At 35.0% G+C, this 23,498-nt stretch overlaps 1 protein-coding gene across 4 annotated transcripts in view; it reads right to left on the bottom strand.

The window, feature by feature from the left end:
* Positions 1-230: 230 nt before the first annotated feature.
* The window catches only part of brd1a (bromodomain containing 1a), a 30,489-nt gene continuing 7,221 nt past the window's right edge, over positions 231-23,498 (bottom strand). For 2 of the 4 annotated variants that reach the window (XM_060842853.1, XM_060842852.1), the window contains exons 3-13: positions 18,368-18,524; positions 16,369-16,503; positions 16,115-16,243; positions 13,724-14,036; positions 10,056-10,301; positions 9,031-9,531; positions 7,433-7,565; positions 6,127-6,257; positions 4,418-4,524; positions 2,708-2,862; positions 231-2,004 (exon numbers count right to left, since the gene is read on the bottom strand). In XM_060842853.1, the coding sequence (XP_060698836.1) occupies positions 1,821-2,004; positions 2,708-2,862; positions 4,418-4,524; positions 6,127-6,257; positions 7,433-7,565; positions 9,031-9,531; positions 10,056-10,301; positions 13,724-14,036; positions 16,115-16,243; positions 16,369-16,503; positions 18,368-18,524 (2,191 nt within the window). In that variant the 3' untranslated portion in view covers positions 231-1,820. The remainder of the gene's footprint in view (positions 2,005-2,707; positions 2,863-4,417; positions 4,525-6,126; positions 6,258-7,432; positions 7,566-9,030; positions 9,532-10,055; positions 10,302-13,723; positions 14,037-16,114; positions 16,244-16,368; positions 16,504-18,367; positions 18,525-23,498) is intronic. The other 2 variants (XM_060842854.1, XM_060842855.1) reach the window with 2 other exon arrangements.

Here is a 23,498-nt window from a genome sequence, read left to right as displayed (position 1 = left end):
AAAGCAACACTGGTTAGCCTGTTCTACCTTATATTCAAATGTATCAATCAAAAACGAATATAAAAATCAGTTAACAAACATTATAGAAAGCAGGGTCAAAATGTTCCTGCAACCCACCTTCCACATTGTTGGTAGAAGTTTACAAATACTTCACAATAACTCAATCAACTACTAAACACACAAAAACATTCAATTATCATTTAGGGAATATGCAACAAACAGATTGCATCACATTTATTCTTTCCCAAAGTACAGTTTTAAACTGATGTGCCTGAAGTCAACCAACATTTGTTCTATAGTTAAAGGACTTTACAAATTTCAGTTTCAAACCAGTTCAGCTGCTTATAAAAGTTACTACAAAGCAAATCTGTACACTTTCTACAATAAATTAAAAAACACAAATGCAGGCACAAATTGTTTTAAAAAATTGTGTACAGGTCCCATATTAAATCACAGCAGAAAAGAAATGTAATATTAAAATACTCCTCCCAAAGTAAAAAAAAGTTACAAGTTTGTTTGAAGTGAATTCATATACAATTATACACAGGCTACAAAACCACTTAGTACAACAAGCACTCCAGCAAATCAGGTATTCTGGGCCTCAAATGCCAACTTTGTGTAATTTAAAACAAAACTGCATTTCATAAATATCAAATCTGCACACCAGTTTCCCTTTCAACATACGTCAAAGTATTTCAGAATTATTACTTTAAATGCTGTTCAAAGGATAATGCTACATTTTGGTAAATCATTTATTCAGCACCATGAATTGAATTAAACTTAAGCAGCGATACAGATGGCATGGTATTATTTTAATATTGCACTAAGGAAGCAAGTTCAAGATAAAAGCTTCAGCAAAAATGAGCATGAAAAAGGATTTTAAAAACTTGCCAATTTTTCACAGAAGCATTCTTTAAATTTATCTATCCACAGAAGTATTTGAAAATAAAGTATCTTTATTCTGTTCTGCATCTTTAAAATGATCAGATGCAATATAGCGTGGCATGGTTTTTGATAATGTAATGTAGAAGATTAAAGAAATCAAACAAAAACATAGTATGTTTTTTGGGTAACATGAGGATGCCTACAGTCTGATCACATGCTTTGGTTACATTTCCATTACAATTAGCACCAATTCAAAATTGATGTTTTAAGGGAATATTTGGTTAAAACTCAGTGATAGATGTATACTGGAGGGAAACTTTATACTGATATACAAGCATGTGCTTGATTTTTAATATTATGAAACACAACCTAAATTAAAATGACAAACTTGAGAATTAAGATTTTGTTTGGTAAGAAATACAAAGCTCATTTTACTGCTCTATTGCACACCATTTAAAGTTACCTTGATTTTGACCATTGACTTTTTCAGCATATTTTGCACCAAAATTACCTGCTGCATGGCACTTGGTTACATCAACAGCTTTTTCTGTTTATTTAATAAGTTACAGAACATTCAGATTATATAAAAAAGTACCAGAAACAGATAGTAACCAATTTTGACTAACAGAATAATTTACGGTGTGCAGTAATGTACAAGTATTTACAGCTTTCTCCTGTGACCTATAAACACTATGAACAAGTTATTCCTGTCAAAAAATTATAATGGAAAATTTGGATGTTTACAAGAAAGATAATGATGTATGAAAAACATAATTACAGCTGGCAGTGAATCAGTAATTTCTCTAAACACGACTACTGGAACAATGATTGAGACACTAGTGGAAAGTACATTCTTCAAGAACTGATAAATGGTTCTGTAAAGCTTTTAGTTTTCAACATGTAAGCCAGATAAATCGATGTCCCACGCTTAAATTTCAATCAATGTCACTAAAGTCACTGGTTTGTTCACCTTGGACTCTGCTTCGGTGGAGCATTGCACGATCAAAAGCAATGCGAACAGATTTTCGAATGGAAGAAGTTCGGCCTTCCATCATTTTTATTTTGTCTATGGTTTCGTCAATACCAAGTGGAACCACTTTGGATTTTGGAAGCCACTGCCTGTGGAAATAATTACACATTATTTGAAAGAGAGTTTTCTTTAAAAATAAAACTATATATATGCTGTAATCTCACAATTGAATGACTTAGGGTAGTAATGGTTAGAAAACAAAACAAACTTCAAATGGACTGCAACTTGTTAATACAAATTTTCATACTGAATGTTAATTAGAAGAAAAAAAATGTAAATTCAGTTAATTTCTAAAAAAACTGCACCCTCAGACCTGCATGTAGATGCTTGGCTAATGTCAAGCAGCTTTCTGATTGGTTAAAGGTGAGCACGTCACAAAGTATTTTCTTTGAAAACGGTGAATAGAGCAAATGGGAGCATAAACACTTTCAAAGGTTTCTCTTCAGGCTAATTAGCACCTATAGTGCTATTAAGGATGGAGTTCCAGGACTTTGATCCAAACAGACAACTATTGTTGTGTTGAATAGAAGCAGTCACCACAGAAGACTACTATAGGTTGAACATTTTCAAGTGGTGAAAAAATTTACACTATACATGAAGCATTTTTGTTTCATGAGTAACCAGAGAAAGATGGAATGAAGTTGAGCTATGGAGATAATGGTGTAGTAGCTGAAAATTAAAACAAGCTCTTATAAATTCATCCTAGATACTAAAAAAAAGAGTAAATCTATACTAGAGGCAATACTAAAGTTTAGGTATGAAATCAAGATTCCCACCTGGTTATGCACTTACCAGCTTCGTTTGTTGTCAAAGAACAAAACAAGATAAAGCTTCTCTCCAGCTCTCCGCTGCATCTGCTCTCCCACTTTAAGTACGTCAAGAGGGGGCACAGGTATAGGCACTCCATTGTGGCGAAAACCACTTCGAGACATCTTTGGATCAATTACCTAATTTTTAAAAAAGGGAAATGCTACTTTTTCCAAATTTTTTGAAACAAAAAAAATCTGTTTTCAATACTTTGAATCAGTATTATAAACTAGTTTTTTTGTTTATAAAGACAAAGATAAAGCACGTGGAATTTTAACACAAGCACAAAGATAGGAAGATGATTGTGTCATTTAAAACATCTAACATAGCTTTAAAATAAAAAGATTAAACCAGGTCCTTTCAACATTGCAACTAGAATACACTTAGAAAATTCAGAGATTGATAACTGAAAGCTTTGGAACTGAATTTTAGAAGTTTGTTTTCTCAGCATCATTACGTACTCCACTTCGCTAGAAAATCAAATGTCTAAAAGAAATTAATTTCAACTTCAATGCCTATAGTTGACACAGCTCAACTTAAAATTACACAGAACCTCTAATTCAGTCCACTTTTGTGACTTGTTTGACTGAATACCTCAGAATGCCTAACAGTTCTAAATATTTTCCTGAGATATAGTCAGCAAAAACATACCTTTGTGAATCCCAAAGCATAAAACAATACTTAATACATAAAACAACAGTAACATTTCAGTATTATAAGTCAGGAAATTCAGTCCTAAACCAGTTAACACCCCTTAGATATACTGAAATATTTAACAATGCAAGGTATTGAATTTTAAAAAAATTCTATTTGGGGATAGAAGCAAGTCCAACATTCACTACCTATCCCTAATTGCTCTTGCTGAGTGACATACTAAACCATTTGAGGGTAGTTAACTGCTGTTGGCAGAGGAACACACAAGCTAGATCAGGCAAGGATGGCAGACAATCTTATTCTAAAAAAAACAATGAACCAGATTCTACCAATATTCTACAATAACCTGATAGTTTCACAATTACTAAGCTTAACATTTTATTACAAATTTATTATTTAATCAAATTAACATAATGGAGCTTGAACTTGTGACCCTGAAACATTAACTCAAGTCTCTAAATTACAAGTCCAGTAACATTACCATAATGCTACCATCATCTTAAACAGTAATTTCCTAAATATGATTTGTATAATTCTAAACTATATACCATGGACTAAATGTTTCAACTGCGATTAAAGCAAATTTATCGTTACTTCATGTATTTAAAAACATGCCACTACTACCTGTAGTTTAAAGGTTTCAATAAATTCATACCACTGCAAAGTATGAATTTTGCATTAAAAATTGCTTTTCTTCACCCCCTTCCTCCCCCCCACAACCCCAAGGACTTTTAATGGCCACGTGTTCACCTGAAACGGGTGAGCAAAGAACATACTGCCAAACGTTAATGTTTCAGAAACTATCAAATATGAGGTGCAAATCAATTAAGGAAGTCTCCTTTTCAAATTGTTTTTATATTTGACATATTAAGCTGCATGGTGTTGTGTGGGGGAAGGTATCTATCATGAACCTAAATCCCTCTGATATAATGCACTGGAATCCATTACACAGAAGACCATATAATGCCATTTCTGAAGTAAACATTCAGATTTATTTCCACATCTTCATCACAATAATTTCCACCATGCAGTTTTACTCACCAATGCTGGATATGATGGATAACCACTACACTTTGCCCAAATCAATTTTAAAGGCTCCAAGGCAGAACTGGAATCTGTGGAAGTCCACATGCTATTCTGGCCAACTTCTAGAAAAAGAAATTCAGTAATGGTCAAAACCATATATTTATTCATTAGCAAAATAATTTGCTTCTGCAACTGTCAGATAGGAACAGATAAAGAACCAAGCAGGTCATATTCTAGCTACTAGGTACATTTAAGTAAAAAGCAATTATTGCACCACTATATTGAAGGCAAATCCAGGAACTGTCAGAAAGAGAACAGCATGGTTGCTCAGTGGTTAGCACTGTTGCCTCACAGCGCCAGGGTTGCAGGTTCAATTCCAGCCTCGGTCAACAGTCTGCGTGGAGTTTGCACATTCTCCCAGTGTCTGTGTGAGTTTCCTTTGGGTGCTCCGGTTGGCCATGTTAAATTGCCCATAGTGTTAGGTGCACTAGTCAGAGGGGGTTGGGTTGCTCTTCGGAAGGCCCAACATGTCCACACTGGCCAAAGGGCCTGTTTCCACAATGTAGGGAATCTAATCTAAATCATAAACAAATGAAATTGTAACTGCACACCACAGGGGATTACAGTTTACAATTCATGACAATCATGGCAGATCTTGCCTTCAACTCCATATCCCTTGATTCTCTGACAAAGTGTGTCTAACTCAACCACAAACAGAGACTGCTAAAGATTATCACTATTTGAATGATCTCAGTCCTAAATGATCATCTCCTTACCTTGAATCCGTGTCTATTCACAACTAATGGAAACAACCTCACTGTCGCTATTCTGACAAGCCCCCAGCATAACTTTGTTTTAATGAAATTACTCCTATTTTTCTAAATTCCAGCAAATAAAGGCATAGGTTACTCATTCTGTCATAGGATAACTATCTCGTCAGAGTAATCAATCCAGAGAATCTTTAGTCTGGTGCACCCACTTCAAGTATATCCTTCTTTAAATATGGAGTCCAAAATGGAATACAGTATTCCAAGGTATTGACTCACCAAAGTCTAGTAAGCGACATTTCTACTCCAGAACTTCAATGCCATTGCGTTAAAAGGCCAACATGTACCTTTGCTAACTGTACATAAGAAATACTTCTCACTTTATTTTCTCACATCCAGATAATTAGAATACTCATTAGTCTACACTGAGGGGCTCAAAATGCGTCTCTTTTCATTTGTACCATTCTGTGATATTCACCATCTATTTTCTAAGGATGGATCAACTTCTAGAGAGTGGGAAATCAAAATATAATACTTGTTTGGTCAAAACAAAAATGAACTAGCTGGTCAGACATTATTAAAATGATTTCTGATGCTTGAAAATTTGAAGTGGCAAGTACCCATTTCTTATACCAATTCAATTAATAGTTACTAATAATGAAGCAAAGTTAAAGCATTAATGCAGAGATCAATAACTAATTTAAGGACACTATTCATTTCTGAACATCTTGGAAAAACATAGTAAATAATCATTTTCCCTTTTAGTAATTTCAGTCTATGCATAGTCAGCATTCACAAATTTATTCAATATTGAGACTTACAAACAAACATTTTTACATTTTGCGAATATTACCATTAAAAAAAAGCAGAATTGAAATCATGAACAATTATATCACAGTTTAAAAAATCTGAGTTTGAATGATGAAAAAAGGTCTTAGCATAGCTCTAGATCATTACCTGCTGCAATTCTGGCTGCTTTGGCAAAGTTACCATTTTCAATACAAGCAATCAACTCATTTCTGTGTTCCAGGGGGTTTCTTCGTGCTAATGCTGGCTTTCCTTTGCCACACTTTGGAAGGCTTATTGTGCTTAAAGAAAAAGAACAACAATTTGCAAACATGCTAGAGTTTGAAATGATAATGTATTGAGAAAATATTTTTAAATGTGTGCGTTTCTCAAATCAGTAGATACTAGTAAAACATTAGAGAATTGAAATGTTCTGATTTCTCTAATTAAACTGGGGAGTGGAAGTGAAAAAGAATGCCTGTAAATAGAGCACCACAATTTAAAAAACCTACATTTATATGCATGATTGACAATCTCAAGATCGAACTAAAATGTAATATAGGTTCTGAAGTCATTTTTGACATAATGTTACGTTTTTCTCCACAACTGCTGCCAGACCAGTTTCTATTTCAGACCTTCAGCATCTTGACATTATATTATCGTAATACAAGTTCAGTTTATAATTCTTGTTGGAGTCAGATGCTATGAAGTCAAGCCGTAATCCAGGGTTCGAAGTTGGTGCGAAAAAGCACAGGAGGAGCAGGACAGTCGACGTTTTGGGCATACGTCCTTCATCAGCACTTCCTGAAGGGCTTATGCCTGAAACATCGACTCTCCTGCTCCTTGGATGTTGCCTGACCTGCTGTGCTTTTCCAGCACCACTTTTCCACTCTGATCTCAAGCATCCGCAGTCCTCACTTTCTCGTAGTCCAGTGCTCAAGAACAAAAATCAAGGTTGATAATCCTATTGCTGTAACTTAGGGGGAGCTGCATGTTGCTTGTACTTCCAGTCAATTGATACTTCAAAAAAAGTCAGTGTCATTTTTTTTGTTAAAAAAAAACTGATTTCTCTCCCAAATTATATGCTAAAATAATTATTACAAATTTTCCTCAGGAAATTCGTGCAATTTTTAAAATCAAATAACTTCCACTTTTATTGTTACTATTTTACTTTTCTCCTACAGTTACTGAAATAATTTATCATTCCCTCATTCCTACATAGAACACCACATCAACTTTCCAGGCCTCCACATTACAATTGATGGCATATCTGTTCAAAGGCTGGAACAAAGTGCAATTGTTTTTTGACCCTGAATCTTTAGAAGATTTGCTGATAAATTATGCCATCCCACAATGTAAAATATCAAATTTAGTAACAGATTAAATTATCTTACATCAAACAAAATATATTTTATAAATAATCCTATCCATCCAGGAACTGCATAAAATGCCTTTTAAATTTGTCTAGTACACTCACCTTGCTTGGTTGGAAGCCACACTAACACTGGTGCAAATACTTGATTCTGAAGCACAACGACGACGCTGATGATCAGTTGTATTGGTTTGTGGAGTTTCTGTTTTTTCCTCATTACCATATCCATTGGATAATGCTAGGAAAATAAAAAAATGTAGTAACAGATGAAATTAAAATATTTAGTTCAATACTTCAAAATTTTTGTTTCTATATTGAAATTTTGTTTCACCAACAAGAGACCCAGAAATCTGGCAAATTAATTCAATAAAGAAATCTTGAACATTGACCAAAAACTTGATTTGCATTGATTTTCTTTTAAAAATAAAATAAGGTTATTATGCACAATAAATATTTCCATTATTCTTACATCTCAATCCCTCCCAATTTCTTTAGATGGTCTTCAGTTCCATCAGATTTGAAAAGCTTTGATTTCTTCAAATTAATAGTATACCAACTCATTCAATAGCAGTGCCCAATTATTAACTGAAAAGGCTGGACAAATCAAGAAAATTGGGCAGACCATTAGCCAGATATAGTTGTAGAAAAGTTCAAATTTTTGAGCTTGGCAAAGGGAAATCAATAATACAAGACAAGTTAACTCAGGTTAACATGTATAGTATTGATGTTGATCTATTAATAGTCAGTAAAACTACCAGTACAACTGTACAAACATTATGGCCTGCTTATTAGAACTAAATTTAACTTTGAGGAACAAATTAAAAATAGTTTTCAGAAAGCAGAAATTTGACATTAAGAACAAATTTAGGACAGATTCTGGCCTCTGTTCTCGTGCAGTTGCTAAGTGAGACTGGAATTGTCGATGATAAATATAGGGGCCCTGTGCTTATACATACTAGAGCTGCAACTTAGCCAACACTCTAGCATAGAAAGTCTGCCACAGATTTTATAAAATTATATATTATTCATATCAAATTCAGTGTGTACTAATTTTCAACCACCACCTTTGGGATTACTTTTGGTAACTATTTTGTGTTGCAAGTCTACTTTATAAACATGATATGTAACATATAGAATAAGATAAAAGGTTATAGATAGAATTCATAGGCAACAAAATTAGTTCTTCACCATCACTCCCCACCACACACCCCCACCCCAACCCTACTTCAAAAAGAAGGAATTGACAGAATGTAACAAGTACTGAAAAATTGCAAGCAACAGTGGAGAGGAGTAGAGGTGATGGTTCAACTTGATGATAAATAAGAAAGGTCAGTGACCTGAAACTTTTATTCTGTTTCCACAGATGCAGGATGACCTGCTAATTCAAACATTGTGCGTTTCTGCATATTTCCAGCATCTGCAATATTTTGCACGTGTAACAGACAGAGACACAGATCGAAAGACAGAAGGTAAAAATGTTTGTTGAACTCTCTGTATGCTACTGGCCAAAACTTACAAACTGTTAGTCCTTTGGGGTTTAGAGAGATATTTTTGAAGGACAAAAGGCTGCTTTTTCCTATAAAAACTTCTTAGGATGCAGGCTTGGTATACATTCACTTATATTTTTTGCCTTAGCTTTATATCATTTCTAAATTTAATATTTTCAAATAGCGTGAATTCTTAAAAGACTTCTAGATATTTACCTAGGTCAGGTCTTTCGAGAGGTAATTTTTCACCATCTCCTTCAGAGTCACCACACAAGCTACGTGACCGCTTCCTTGGCTGTAACAGTGTCTCTAGCCTTGGAATTACCACAGATAAGAAGGTTTTTGTTCCCAGCTGCCCTTGAAGTGGCTGAGTGTCTGCATTTTTTGCTTGTTTTGGAGGATTCGCACTTTGGGGTTTTCGGAATAAAACAGAAGTATGCCTACTAGTATCAACTGGAGTTTCAACTACATCAGTTTTTGAGTTATTGATGTCATCGTTACTTAGGTCATCTGCAGTATGTCCATTCATTGTCACATTGTGCACAGAAGTGTTATTCACTTCACTGTCAAACTTTACTCTTTTATGTAATCTACTCTGGTCAATGCTAGGTTCTATTGGTTTCAGTGTGGGTGGTTCGGATGGAGTTTCTGAAGACGGCGGAAGAGGCAAAGAATCAGATGGCTCAAGAGTAGGTGGCACTGAAGACTTTGCATCACCTGAAACAGTACATACAATAATTTACAAAATCTTGACAATAACAGCTCAAGTTGTTTAACAGTACTATATGGGAAAAAAAAAGCTCCCTCTACTTTTCAACTATACAAAACCTGTATCAGGTTTTTTGGTTACAAAGCATTCATATGCAAAACAATACCTTCACAAGGTAAGTATAGAAAAGGTGACTGAAGCAGACCTGGTTTGATGTTATTTTACTTGGTATGAATCAGTGGTTAATTTACCTCCCAGATTTGAAATGCCCAAATGCAATTAAAAACTTGCAGTAGAGGAAGATGTTGAATGTTGGCACTTATTTCAGTACTCGAGTAATTGCTTTCTGTAGACCTTCTGCAAAAGGTAAACTACAAACAGCACCTCTAATGGTTATACTGGTGATTTTTCTCAACCCATACAATAATGTTTCACTTTATGCATATGTGGTTTGAACAATCACACTGCCCTAACAGGAGGATTAAAGGCAACTGCATTAAATGCATTTAATAATAGTCAAGATATAACTCACCATCTTGTTCTGACTTTGATCCATCTTCAACTATGCTGCTTTCAGTCTGCATATGTTCACTCTGAGTTTTCTGCTGGCTTAACTTTAAGCGGATGTTATTAATTTCTTTTCGCAATAACTTGGCACGTCTACATCTGGCACCACAGGATTTCATTGCACATGTCATGTCCAGTTTGTCCAGCAACTCCTTCAGCTGCACTTCCAAAGACATATGCTCTCTATTTGCAGGTACTAATAATCTATCCACTACAATGAAACAAATAATCAATTAACAAACAAGTTTGAAGTCAAAAGATTGCTTATAGTCACCGCTACAGAAACCACCATTACGTATAAATGGAGTAGCGTTTTTGCTATATTTTGTGCCCGCATTGCAGTGTAATTAGTTGAATCAGCAAGTTTGAAATATTAATTAATCTCAGAAAAATTAAAAGCTCAGTTTCTGCAACTTTTTCAATACATTGAAGATACAGCTTGTCCAAGTTAGGTCCCACTCACAAAACAGACTATCATCCCCTCAGAATTCAGATTCTGCTGCTTTAGTAGACTCTAAAATTGCATCTATTTTTTTCCCCAATGCACAGACAGTAGTAGGTGCAGTTTCTTTTGTATGTGACAAAATATTTAGTCCACCATAAAATGTAGAGTGTAGACCAATGAAATCATTAAAATTATTAATGTTTTTAATATCATTTGAAGGGATTTTAAAAAAAGTGAAGGATTGGACTATTTTATTTAAAACCATCAATTTTTGTTGATTATGCCATTTCAGGGTATAAAAAAAACTGCAGATTATCATACTTATACATCCAGGAGTATATTTTACTGGATAGGTAGAAAAGAATGTTTTATTACATTTCCAGGTTGCTATGATCAATGGAAAATTATAAATTTGTGGTTATGCAAATGATTTAGTGAAAACTTGCCTTACAATATAATTTGTATTACAATATAATTATAATACAGTGCAACTTCATGCAAATACTGAGCATTACTTCTCAATTTCAACCAAGTGGAAACTCTATATCATGAAATCAGTGGAAGGCTGGTAATCAATGCATCAATTTTAATATTTTAACTTTTTCATAATTGCCCAAATTGCATACTGTTATTGCAGTAAAGTTCTATCTAAATAGGTCAATTTTGGATTTCTTGTGCAGGGATTTGGATTATAATTCTATGGAATTTTACTTTCATCGCGACAACACAAAGAACAAACAGGTCTCTGTCTTCGTGAATTAACATATTAGCATTTGGATTACATGACCCTAATATAACTAACATGAGGAAAAAAAGCAATTCTTCAATACAGACAAGATGTTACCCAAACAATTATTATGCATACTTATTAATTATTTAAAATAAAGGACAAGAGTATAAATTATCATATCACATCTTGAAACTGCTTACCAAACTTTTAGTTCAGGCTTACTGGGGTAATTGGTTAAATCGAAGAAAACAGCATGAAGAGATTGCCCTTGGTATGGTTATCCAACTTATTTCACTCCAATGTTTTTTCCCTAGTTAGTCACATAATGTTTTCCCCTTCTGGCTTTCAATCACTTTCTTTTTGAAAGTTACGTTGGTTTCTAACATCTTTCTGACCATGCATTCCAGATTGCAACTTGCACATATAAAAATATGATACCACCTGCTGCAATTGTTTCTTTAACCAATTCACTTAAATCTGCATAAATTGGTAGTTAGCCCTTCTGCCAATGAAACCAGTTTCTATACTTAATCAGATTCTTGGTATAGATGTGGTGAAAGATTATCAAAGACAGTCAGGAATGTGAATTGGAGGTCAAAATCAGATCAGCTATGATCTTAATAAATGGCCGTGCAATTCCACAAGCCACAGAAGCATACTCTTACTCCTTGTTCATTAAAAAAAATTACTTCAGCTTTCCTCCCAGAAGAAAATAAATCAATCGTCAACATGCCTATGTGCAAGATTAAACACATATTTAAGAAAGCTTGGCAAAACAAGAACACTTCCCATCAAAAGGGAAAGGCAAGTTCCTCAAATGTTTGGTTGTTTTTCCAGTTGCGAGGTGCAACTTAAAAAAAAACCCCAGAAATGCTGGATAAACACTTATCATTTCTCCAGGGTTTCCGCTGTGTACGTAGCGTTTTAGTTGGCATTGAGTTAAAATAAGGGTGATGTGGTAAATTAAGGCCGTACATTGTGATAAGAACCCTTAGTCAAATCGAACTTTGAGTAGCACTGCATTTATTCTAAAAATCCACCCACCAATCCTGTGGCAGCAGCCATAGTTGGCAAGATATTCTCCGTCCAAAGACAGAAACATAAAGTTGAGCTTTTTGACACAAGATGTGGGAGTAGACCACTTGGCCCATCAAGTTCACACTGCCATTCAATTAAATCATAACTAATCTGATAATCCTAAACTCCACAATCCTGCCTTGCTTCCAAGCCTTTGATTATGAAAAAAAAAGTATTTTAGCCTCGAACACAACAACCCCAGCCTTGACAGCACTCTAAAGTGAAGAATTCCAGAGATTCATTGTCCAGAAAAGAAACTTCTCATCTGTTTTAAATAGACAACGCCTTACTTTAAGATTATACCCTGTGGTCCTAGACATGGAGAATGGGAAACAACTCTCCATCTGTCTAGTAAAGTCCCTAAGATTCTGATATGTTTTAATAAGGTCTCCTTTTATTCTTCTAAATTCCAATGAATAAAATCCCAAACTGCTCACCATCTTCTCATAAGGAAATCACCCTTTACCCAGAATCAACTTCGTAAACGTTCTCTGGTGAGCCTTCAATCCTAGTCTATGTTTCCTTACATAAAAGGAGCAAAAAACTGTATATTGTATTTCTGGTGTGATCTGGACAGTGCAATTTATTTCTAGCAAGACATCCCTAATTTTACACGACATTTCGTTTGAAATAATAGCTGACATTAGCCATTCCAAGACAGGCTGAACTTGGATGTTAGCCTGTGATTCATATTGACAATCCTAAAATCTCTCTATTCTGCAGTTTTCCACAGTCTTTTCCAACTTAAGTAACATCCAGCTTCCAGCCAAAGTGTATAACCTCACATTTTGCCATTGGAATGACAGTATGAGAAAGAAAACTAATATGCCACACTGCAGCATCTGACAGAATATTAACCAGTCACCACCTTCACCTTACAATAAAGTTATCATCAACATTCCTTTTTAAGAGGTACAACTTTAAAAATGCATCACTTGTTGCCATAGTCTCTCCCCAAATCAGCAACCCTACAGTGAACTTCCACTAAGTCAATTCTTGTCAGGGTAGGCATTCACAAATCAGATGCAGCAGATATAATCATTAACTTGGTCCATGCCTTTTACCAGCATCACATATTTCAGCAGCTACATCTACTTTACAGCTGATATCAGCACAAGTAAACGTTTTCCCCAGAGAAAGACACTGTACAGCTAGAGAAAAAAAAAGAAACTGGTTTTCCAGGGAGCAGGATTAACGGTCATAAACCAAGAGTAGTTACCTAAGGGTTTTTTAAAGAAGTAAACAGAACTATATCTATTTTGAAAATGCCTAATACATTAAACAAAAGTTAGATAAGGTTTTCTTGCTTTTCACATAAAATAGGTAATGTATTGTAACTGTAGATCGATGTATCCTAAAAGTATTAATGAAAATAAAATACCCTCTTCCCATGTCAAAGGCTTGGTGATTTCACACTTCGGTGGTTCAGGCAAATGCATTGAAGTTTCAGAGTCAAAACCTATTCGGTCAGCTTCACGACGAGCCTGCCTTAAGATGACACCTCCCTGATCTCTCAATCGCACAGCTGCTCGGTAAAATATTGTGTCCTTTGCATTGTATTTCATACAATTATCTACAATAAGGTTAACATCAGCTTCAAATTCATCCAGATTATTATAACCATGATCTTCTATCCTTTTTCTCATTGTGGAGAAGTCCATTGGGTGTGTTATATGATCTAAATAGTCTGGAACCTGAAAATATATAGAAAACAACTTTTGTTAATGATGACCTTGTCTGAAATGCGCCCAAAACAAATACTTGCCAATTGCAAAAGGTCTTACAGTTTATTTTTAAATTAGAACTACTTTCACGAACATAGATTTTAGAAAATACAAGAAACATGAAGTTCAAAATTTCTGGTGTTGTAAAAAAAAAGTCAAGAGGATGACTAAACAGTCTACTAGCCTTGAACTCAGCTAATTACAAATGGGCACTCAACCTTGTCAAGAACAAACAATACTAAGCAACATTAAATGTAAATGTCATGGGAAGTTGAGACTACTATTCCATCACTAATATGCACGAACAGAGTCAAGGTTTTGATGAAGTTTGTTTGTGCCAGAGAATTAGGCGAGGGTCAGTTGAGCAACCAATTCTCACTAACCTAGATGCCAAATAAAATTAATACAATTATAGATGGAGATAAAAACATAAATAAGAAACGGCAATTAAAACTGCAATGTCTGCAAAGGACTATTTCTTTTCACTGACTATTAAAATGTTAACTTGTGTCTTAAGAATTGTTTTTATTTTGCTTTGTGATGTAATTGTTGTAAATAAATTAAAACGTAAATATAATTAAGCAATTAACATAATTACGGATTCAGTTTCTGCTTACGCCCAAAATGGACACAGTAAACAACATGATGAACTGATGTCCACCCAATGGTAATGGCGAGTAGTACAAATCATTTTCAGACCTCCACTTGAATTTCATATGGTTGGCAAACTCTCAGCACTATTTTGTTTGACAACTTCCGAGTGCATGTACACACGCAGTGAGGGTTATGGTGGTTGGGAATGATGAGTGCAGAAGTTGGAAAATTTGAAGATTTGTTCATACTGCATGTTTCGGTTTATGGAAATGAGATGCAAAATGTGCAATTTGCTTGTGCGTTATTATTTATTTTGGAGCTTTGAATTTTGAACTAGTGATGTATAAGTTGTGTGCTTGACTGGATTTAATTATTAACTTCCAAGTATTTCTATTTTAAAAGCAGACAGAAAGACAGATAATCCAGGAACAGATGGGAATTTGATTAAATTGGGGTAGCAAACAAAGTGGAGTGCAATAGGCGTATATGTGGAAGATGCTGGATTTTTTCTGGTATTCGTTAAACAAACACTTTTGGCTTGGATAAAAAGCTTTTGGGTTTCAGTTGGGCAGGTCTGATTAGGTCTTGGCTGAAGCTGGTTGTGTAAAATAGTTGATTCTGAGAAACAGAGACAGCTTTAGAAATTTAACAAATTGGTTACCTTTGTATAAGGAATTTAATTTAAAGTTTCCAGACAAGGAGGGCTTGGTTAAAACCCTGAAGTGGGTAGCTGAAGCTGAGCAAGTTTTAGTTTAGTTGTATGAGAGTTCCTGGAACAGGCTATCAGATTCTCAAGACAAGGAATTGAAGGCACAGATAAATTAAGCACTAAAGGAAAGAAATTTCCTCTGGTGTTAATACTATAAAGGAGTGCTTTTCGGGTTAATGGGACTGTACTTCACTGAAAGTTTCAATTTTTTTGTAAATTTGTGTAGTAGGAAAATAGCTTAGCTTATTCTATTTTATTTCTTTTACAGTAATAACCTTTTTCTATTGTTAAACCCAAATCTGTTACACTGCATGTTTGTTTTTCAGTTTAAAAACATGATCTATCAAACCAGATTTCAGCCTGGGATTTGACTTGTCCAGCAATAAAGTCAACTGGGATTATAAAAGAAAATATAGCCAGCATGAGGCTGATAATGGATCAAATATTTTCAGAGAACATCATGGAGATCCTTGTGGAGGAAATTAGCAAGGTGGTGGTTTTATTTCCTGCTGATAGGAGATGGGTGCTGAGGCAAATTCCTTAGCCACAGAGACTCAGCATGTATAGCTTGCTGAAACGTCCCTAAAGTAGGATACTCAGCTTCCCCAACCTGTGTGAAAAGTATACAGTAATTCAGGATAATGTGAGAATCCACATTAAAAGTAATACTAAAAAACAGAAATAATGTAATTCTGGCCATAACAAATAGTGGACTTCGCTAAATCAAAACAACGGAGATTCATACCTCTTTTAAACTCACTGGCTGAGCAAATATATGTGCAGGGTCCTTTTCCTGAAGCTGTTCCAAAACAGAGCGTAACATAACAGTCAAGGGTGTCAGCTGGAGCTCCATAGCAATCTGTTGAACTTTGACCTGCCAACATTTAAACATATTTAAACCAGGTACAATTGTTTCAAATCACAAAAAACTAAGAACAACAGCATCCTTTAAAGTGAAACAATTCACTAAAGTTGACCAGAATGAATACTAAACAATACCTCTTCACGTTTTAGTTTTTCACGTTTACGAATAAGTTCAACCAGCAAACGTGCCCTTTCTAAGTCATGGCGTAGCCTCTGCCAATATTTCAGCTGCTCCTTCATGCTGTTTTTTTGTTCATCATCTGTTCTCTTCTCCAGAGGACGAAAGAGGGAGACAAAGGTATTAAGAATTCAAATGAAAACTATTTGATTAAAAATCATTGTTACAGTTGCAGATCTACATGAAAATTCAAACTATTTCTTGAGAGTTCTCCCTTCCTTGCCAAATAACAAATAGTTCTCTGAAACAAAAAGCAATTCCTTATGCAATCGCTGCCATATTTGATGTTGCTCCAGTAAAACACTTACTACCTTTGATCATAACCTTGACATTAAAATTATTTTTGCACTTTTAAATGCAAGAGTTACACATTGAATAACTAGAATGCACAATTGTCCATCAGATTTGATTGAATCACAAAACACCTACCTTCACCTGCCAAAACTGGTCTAAGAATTAATCTGTACTGTAAAAATATCAATCCTTGTAGCCAGTCCTTCATATGCCCTTTGATCAGTATGCTGGAATTTCACTTACTTTCAAAAGGAAAAATCTGATATTCCTCCCCTTCACTCTAAAGGTCTGTAACTACCCATTGACTTGGAAAATGTTAAGATACTTCTGACAACTGTTTTGGTCTGCAGTTATTCCTGAGCAGATATTAGCTATCTTTAATGTTACAGATACAATTTTTGGAATTTGCATTTTTGGAGGATATCAAAACCAACAACTTTGCACGCACTGACTACCCACAGTGGAAGCACACGGATCAGTTTCTCAACAGTGTCATACTTGGATCCCTTGTGCCAAATGTCAAAAATAGTGCTACGTTCTCTGACTGGCTTCCCTTCTCTCTCCTGCTTGCCTTCAGGGTATTTACCATGTCTGTATCTCTCACTCAGATCCATGCCAATTCCCAGCTCAAACTGTTGTTCATCAGCCAGAATTGCTACCTGCCTTGGTCCTGCAACCCTCTGTCCCTCTGTGTGGCCAAATTGAAAAAGGTATTAACTTTTCTTTCAGTTTAAAAAAAAACTTACCAAAGTTTTCATAAATCACCGTAACTATGATCAAAATTAAACGGCTCAAGTTATTCAAATTACACGTGTGGTCAGACTGTTTCTTGAGGGTAAGGAATTTCTGTTTCTTTACCTTTGGCATTAACTGATATGCACTTAAAATAGTCCCTTTTGTCTGCAGCGCTCTCCTCATGATAGAGCAAACTTTCAGAGGTTTTTCTGTCAACCTGTTATGTAATGGCAGCACCCATTGTTGCATGGGTCAATTTAACTTGTGTTAACCATTCAAAATATAAAAAAGGCCACATCTACCCTTTTCTGAAACTTACGGATTAAATGGGCAAACTTCAATACTTCAGCTCTTAAGCTGAAGGCAGAGATCTGTCTCTCTATATCTCGCCCTCTGTCTCTCCCTCTCCCACCATTATCCAGGAATTCCTTTTCTCCCCCATTGTAACTCAGATTCTAAACTTGGCTATTCCTATTTTAATTCACCTTTATTATTTTACTACCTTTTTATTTCCAGTTCTAGATATTGTTTTGCAATATGTTTTTCTGATGGAATTCAATCTCTAAGTAACTGGCTACTGCTTTTAGTCCTTCTTAAATACACATAATAGAGCTCTGGAATTTCTATTTCCTGCTCAGTGATATTTGGCTTGAAGGCAGAAATTAGAAATGTATAACAACATTTAATTTAACTTCAAAGTAAAGCATGTCAAAGTAACCATATCCTTCAAAATCATATTTTAATTCCACCTATACTGGAGTGACAGATAACTTCACAATTCAACCCAAGATGGATCTGTGTCAGCGAGTCAAAATTGAAAAGAGTTCAACTTTCCAGATCAGTTATCACCATATAAATGCAATCATATTTATTCCAAAAACAACTTGTTCCACAAGTTTCAGAGATAAAATGTAACACAATCAATACCTGTTGCGCACTTCTCTGAGTCTGCAGATGAGACTGTAAACGTCGAAGTAGCGGTACACCATTTCTTGATTGTCGCTTGAGTGTCCAATAAACATACAATCTCTGTATGAATTGCTTCTTTCGTGGCACTGACACTTGACTCATTATTTTGTTTAGCCTGTAAAGGTTTTAAAAACAATAATTTCAGACAATATATTAACGATATCTTGGGAAACCAAGATTAGTGGTGATGCTTCTTCATAATATTACATCAATTTCTCTCTACCACCTGTTTGGATTATTTTTAATTTAGCAAACTACCCTGTGCTTTGCTCTCCAAGTAATACATTTTCTGCAAATGTTTATGGATTCATTAAAACTAAAAAGGGAAAGATTGGTCATTTCGTGATCCTTTACGCTACAAATCCTTGTTTTGGTTAGATAAAATAAAGACACACCATGTGCAATTAACATCTGATGTATAAAACTACAACCAGGGACATGAATAAAAATTAGTCAGAGAGGAGGAAAAGACTGAAATTTTTGAAAAAAATACATGCTTTTGATGGTTAGTTAACAAATAAGTTGATTGCAAACCTTTTTACATGAAACAGGCACTTTTAGAAAAGTTAAAATGTATAATATGGCTTATTTTATTAATCTTACTAACCTAAATTAAGGGACATTCATGACATTTAACCCTTTTAGGCACATTCAATAAAGCAAATCGCAAACAAAGTACATGTCAAAATTTGAAAGAAAAAATACTCATCAGTAATGCAACACAGATCGGTGTTCTACACTAGCAAATTAAATTCATTAATGACAAAAAATCAATTAAAATTTACTTATTACGATACATTTAGTACGCAGTAATTTCACTGCTCAAAATCTGACAATCTTGATAGAGTGTCAATTTCCAGCAGTCAAACAAGACGGCTAAAATTGGCATTAGTCCTTAAAAAAAATCAAATACGCTTGCCATCAACTCCATGCTCTTTAACCAGCAGAGTCTCGATGTAAATTAGAAATATCCACAATTACAACACTTTATTTAAACCACAAGTTAGAAGTCTCAATTCTTCTAATCTTCTCACTGTCAAAGTCTACTTACTTCCACTTGAAAATCAATTCTCTTTATCAACAGCTGAAACCCCTACTGATGTATTGATTCTTTCCAGACCAGATGAAGCCAATTTTAAGAGCTTTGGCTTTCTATTCCACACAGCATAAAATTGCAATGTGTGAGAAATTCTACTGTCTATAATCTATTCAATACAATCCCCCATTCACTCTCCTTAACATCTTTCTCAATGTCTGTTTCTAAACAAGATTTGGGTCAATGCCCAGCATTTTAACACACATGAAGCATCTTGACATTTTCCATATTAAAAGCATTATACAAAATACAAGCTATTGTTATGTACATTGTTCTGTTGGAGCTTGTGAAAATGTAATGTCAAGACTGAACCCAACATGTTTAGACTCAGTCACCAAAGGAGTCCTGCTTGTTTATATATATTTTTTAGAAAAGGACAAATGTCCAGTCAGAACGACTACATACTAACATTGAACTTTTAAATGCTCAACTGCAAGCAGATTTTGATGTTAAAATCAGTCAGTAGCTAAAAAGCACATTCAGTGGATGTCAAAGATCTTGAAATTAGGTATAAACATCAAACATTAACAATTTTTAAATAAAATATTTGCATAATTTTTAACTGCTTCAGAACATCCCAAATAACGTTGAAGTGAATTAACTATTTTAAATGTACCCATTGTTATAAATGTAAAAGATTTGTCTGAGTTAATGAGTAAATTCCAATCTTTGCTAAGATACTTTCTCAGCCAGAGTATCAATACACATACTATAATCAGTTCTAATAATTTCTGGTGAGAGGAGAAAAACTAGCCAAAATTCTTACACAAAAGATTTTATTAATGTGGAACTTCAAAGGTGGGGGATCAGTTTAATACAGTATGGCAATATTCTCATGTATCAAGTAGATTGTCAATTTGCCCTGCCCTTTAGTTAAAGCATTGGTGGATGAATGCCATCTGCAAAACTGTGCTACAAATATATAAATGCGTCAGGTGGGGGGAGGTATTCTTCTTTTAAGAAATACAAGGAAATAAAAGCATAAAACAAAAGCAGAATATTTTGGATGGTGGGAACCTGAAAGACAAATAGGAAAAGATAATAGTTAACAATTAAGGATGATATTGTGCAGGTTTCAGTTCAATGTCCTTTCATTCAACCAGAAACATGTATCTCAGTTTCCCTTTCTATAAATCCTGTTAGAAACCACAGAGTTTCCAATATTTTCAGTTTTATTAAAGTACAGGGAAATCCAGCAGTATTTTCTCTTGAACTGTTGCAAAATAGTGCAATTCTTATCAAATTTTAAAATAAAACTTGTTTAACGTTTTTATGAACGCTCCAGAAAGGGCACATATTTAGTGTCTATTTTACACACAGTTGAACAATAAAAGCTTTGAAATATTATTGCAACTTTATCCATTCAGGTTTGGAGGGGAAGAAAACTGCTTCAATGTTTGCCATTAAACTTAATTTATTGCCCATTACAAATATCAATCTACCCCAACTGTAATATTTATTTTGTTGAGATAAATACAGTAAGCCATTCCATCCTCCATTTTATCACAAAGTTAAATGCTCAAAAAAATACTCAGGAAAGCTTTTTTCATGACTATAAAATTTAAAAAAGTAACGAACTGGACTTTAAAAAAAACTAAATAGCTGGGGGTTATTTATTGTTGAGCGTCATGACCCTGATGAGATATCAAAATAAGACCACATCTGTAATGTCAGCAGGCATAAAAGATGTCTCAACACTATTTGACAGATATTAGGAATAGTTCTTCGCAAGGCACCAACTTGTACCTATCCCTCAAGCAATACCTAAAGCACTGCATCTCTTCATTATCCAATTACTATCTGTGGAACCTTGTGTACAGCTGTCCTTTCTTACATTAGAATACTGACAACAATGCCGAAGTGTTTAATTGACTGCAAAGTACTTTGGATGTGTCAAGGTTGTGATTCAGGGTTTTAACAAATCAATTTTACAGAAGAAAAAAATTAAAGAGGGAAAGAGAAGGGAAAAACCTGTTTGTCATTTACTAAAGCATAAAGAGTATGAAAAAAGATCACAGATACAAAAGGAATGTTTGACCAAATTTGAGAACTAATGTAATAAGAAAATTCCATAAGTGAAAAGGATACTCAAAAGCATGCCATCCTATGCTAACTCAATGTTAGTACAATTACACAGCCCTTCCTGAAGGCTTTTCCTTGCTTGGTTAAGATTATAAAGTTGAAAGGAAAATCTTATTTTAATTAAAAGCTTTTTCCATTTCACCGTGGCAGCTTCAAGCCAGTCTTGATCCAACAACCTGTTCTACAAACTCTACTCACATCTTGATAGCAATGACAAATTCTATCAAAATAATTGACACTAAGTAAAGCAACATAATGTGTAAAACAAACAATGCAGGCTAGAATAACTCCAGTTTGGCAGTGTGTGTGGACAGAATCAAGAGTTGACCTCAATTCCAGTGCGGCCCTTCTGAAGAGACTCTAGCATTCTGCATTTGTTTCAGATTTCCAGCATTTGCAGTATTTTGCTTTTACACGTGTTCAAATGAATTTGCCCTAACTCCCAACAGTAACACATTGTCTAAACAATTCCAGGACCTGTTTGGCTCTCAGTTCTGAAAACATATGACATCTGCCTTCATAGGGTCTCTCAACTTAATTTTTATTACATTAATAATATAAAGTTATCAAATCATACCTTATGCACATTAAATACAACACATTTACAGAAAGTGCGCTGTGGAAGTATATTTGAAATGTAACTAAGGTACATCAAAAACATAAATAAGTTACAATATAGGTTTAAACAGAAATAGAAAGGAACTGGAGATTCTGCTAATGGGCTATTTTGATAAAGTTAGTGGGGAATTAGGAGATGGGAAATTATGCTGCAGCCATACAGGACATTGTTAGGCCACTTTTGGAATATTTAAGGCAATTCTAGTTTCCTGCTATAGGATGTTGTGAAACTTGAAAAGATTCACAAGCATGTTAACAGGGTTGGAGGGTCCAAGCTATAGAGGAGGTTGAATAGACTAGGGCTATATCCCCTGGACCGCTGGAAGCTGAGGGGTGACCTTATGGAGGTTTATAAAATGAGAGCATGGATAGGGTAAACAGACAAGGTCTTTTACCTAGGTTGGGAGAGTCCAAAACCAGAGGGCGGGGGTGTGTGTGTGTAAATGTGTGTGTGTGTGTGTGTGTGGGGGGGGGGAGGGGGGGGGGTGGGCGGGTAACTGGACATATGGGGCAACTTTTTCATGTAAAAGGTGATGCTTCTATGGAATGAGCTGCTAGAGGAAGTGGATGAAGCTGCTACGATTACAACATCTAAAAGACAGACTTATGAATAGAAACGATTCAGATGAACATAGGGCAAATGGGACTAGATTTATTTAGGATATCTGGTTGGCATGGACGAGTTGGACTGAAGGGTCTTTCCATGCTGTATGTCTCTAGGAGTTTATGACATTCAAATCTCTTGCCCTAAATAGATGAGAGAATTTCCTTGGGGTGGAGGGAGGGTAGGTGTAGTTCCATTCTTATGCTATCATTACGACAAAACATAGCACAAAATAGTAATGATGTCATCAAGCGGATTTTTGTACCCTCCCTAAAACGTTCTACACCATGTCAGCATTCTAACTCTCAAAATTCTACGTATGCAGCAACTTAACATTTTACACAACACAAAATGTAGACAGGTCTCCCAAGAGCTTCAGGTGTCCATGTAAAATTAAAAAGGGTGCAAAGATGATAATAAAAATGTGACCAAAGCTTAACAAGATGAATTTTAGTACAGAACATGAAACCAACCGACAGACTGGGAAGTGGGAGTGACAGATTGGGATGGACTTCTAAATTGTTAGATCTAAGCAGCTGAAGACACGTTGAGACAATGAGAGAAATATTGCACTGGAAGTGGCAAAGATGGGAATGAGTAGAGGGATGTGAAAAGTATCATCTTCTTTAGTATCATGCTCACTATAGTTTAGCTATGCCTTTATGGCATCCACTTTTTAATAATTTGTA

The sequence above is a fragment of the Hemiscyllium ocellatum genome, chromosome 23, assembly GCF_020745735.1.
Source record: "Hemiscyllium ocellatum isolate sHemOce1 chromosome 23, sHemOce1.pat.X.cur, whole genome shotgun sequence".
In the NCBI taxonomy this organism is placed as follows: Eukaryota; Metazoa; Chordata; class Chondrichthyes; order Orectolobiformes; family Hemiscylliidae; genus Hemiscyllium; species Hemiscyllium ocellatum.
This window is presented reverse-complemented; position numbering and strand designations above follow the sequence as displayed.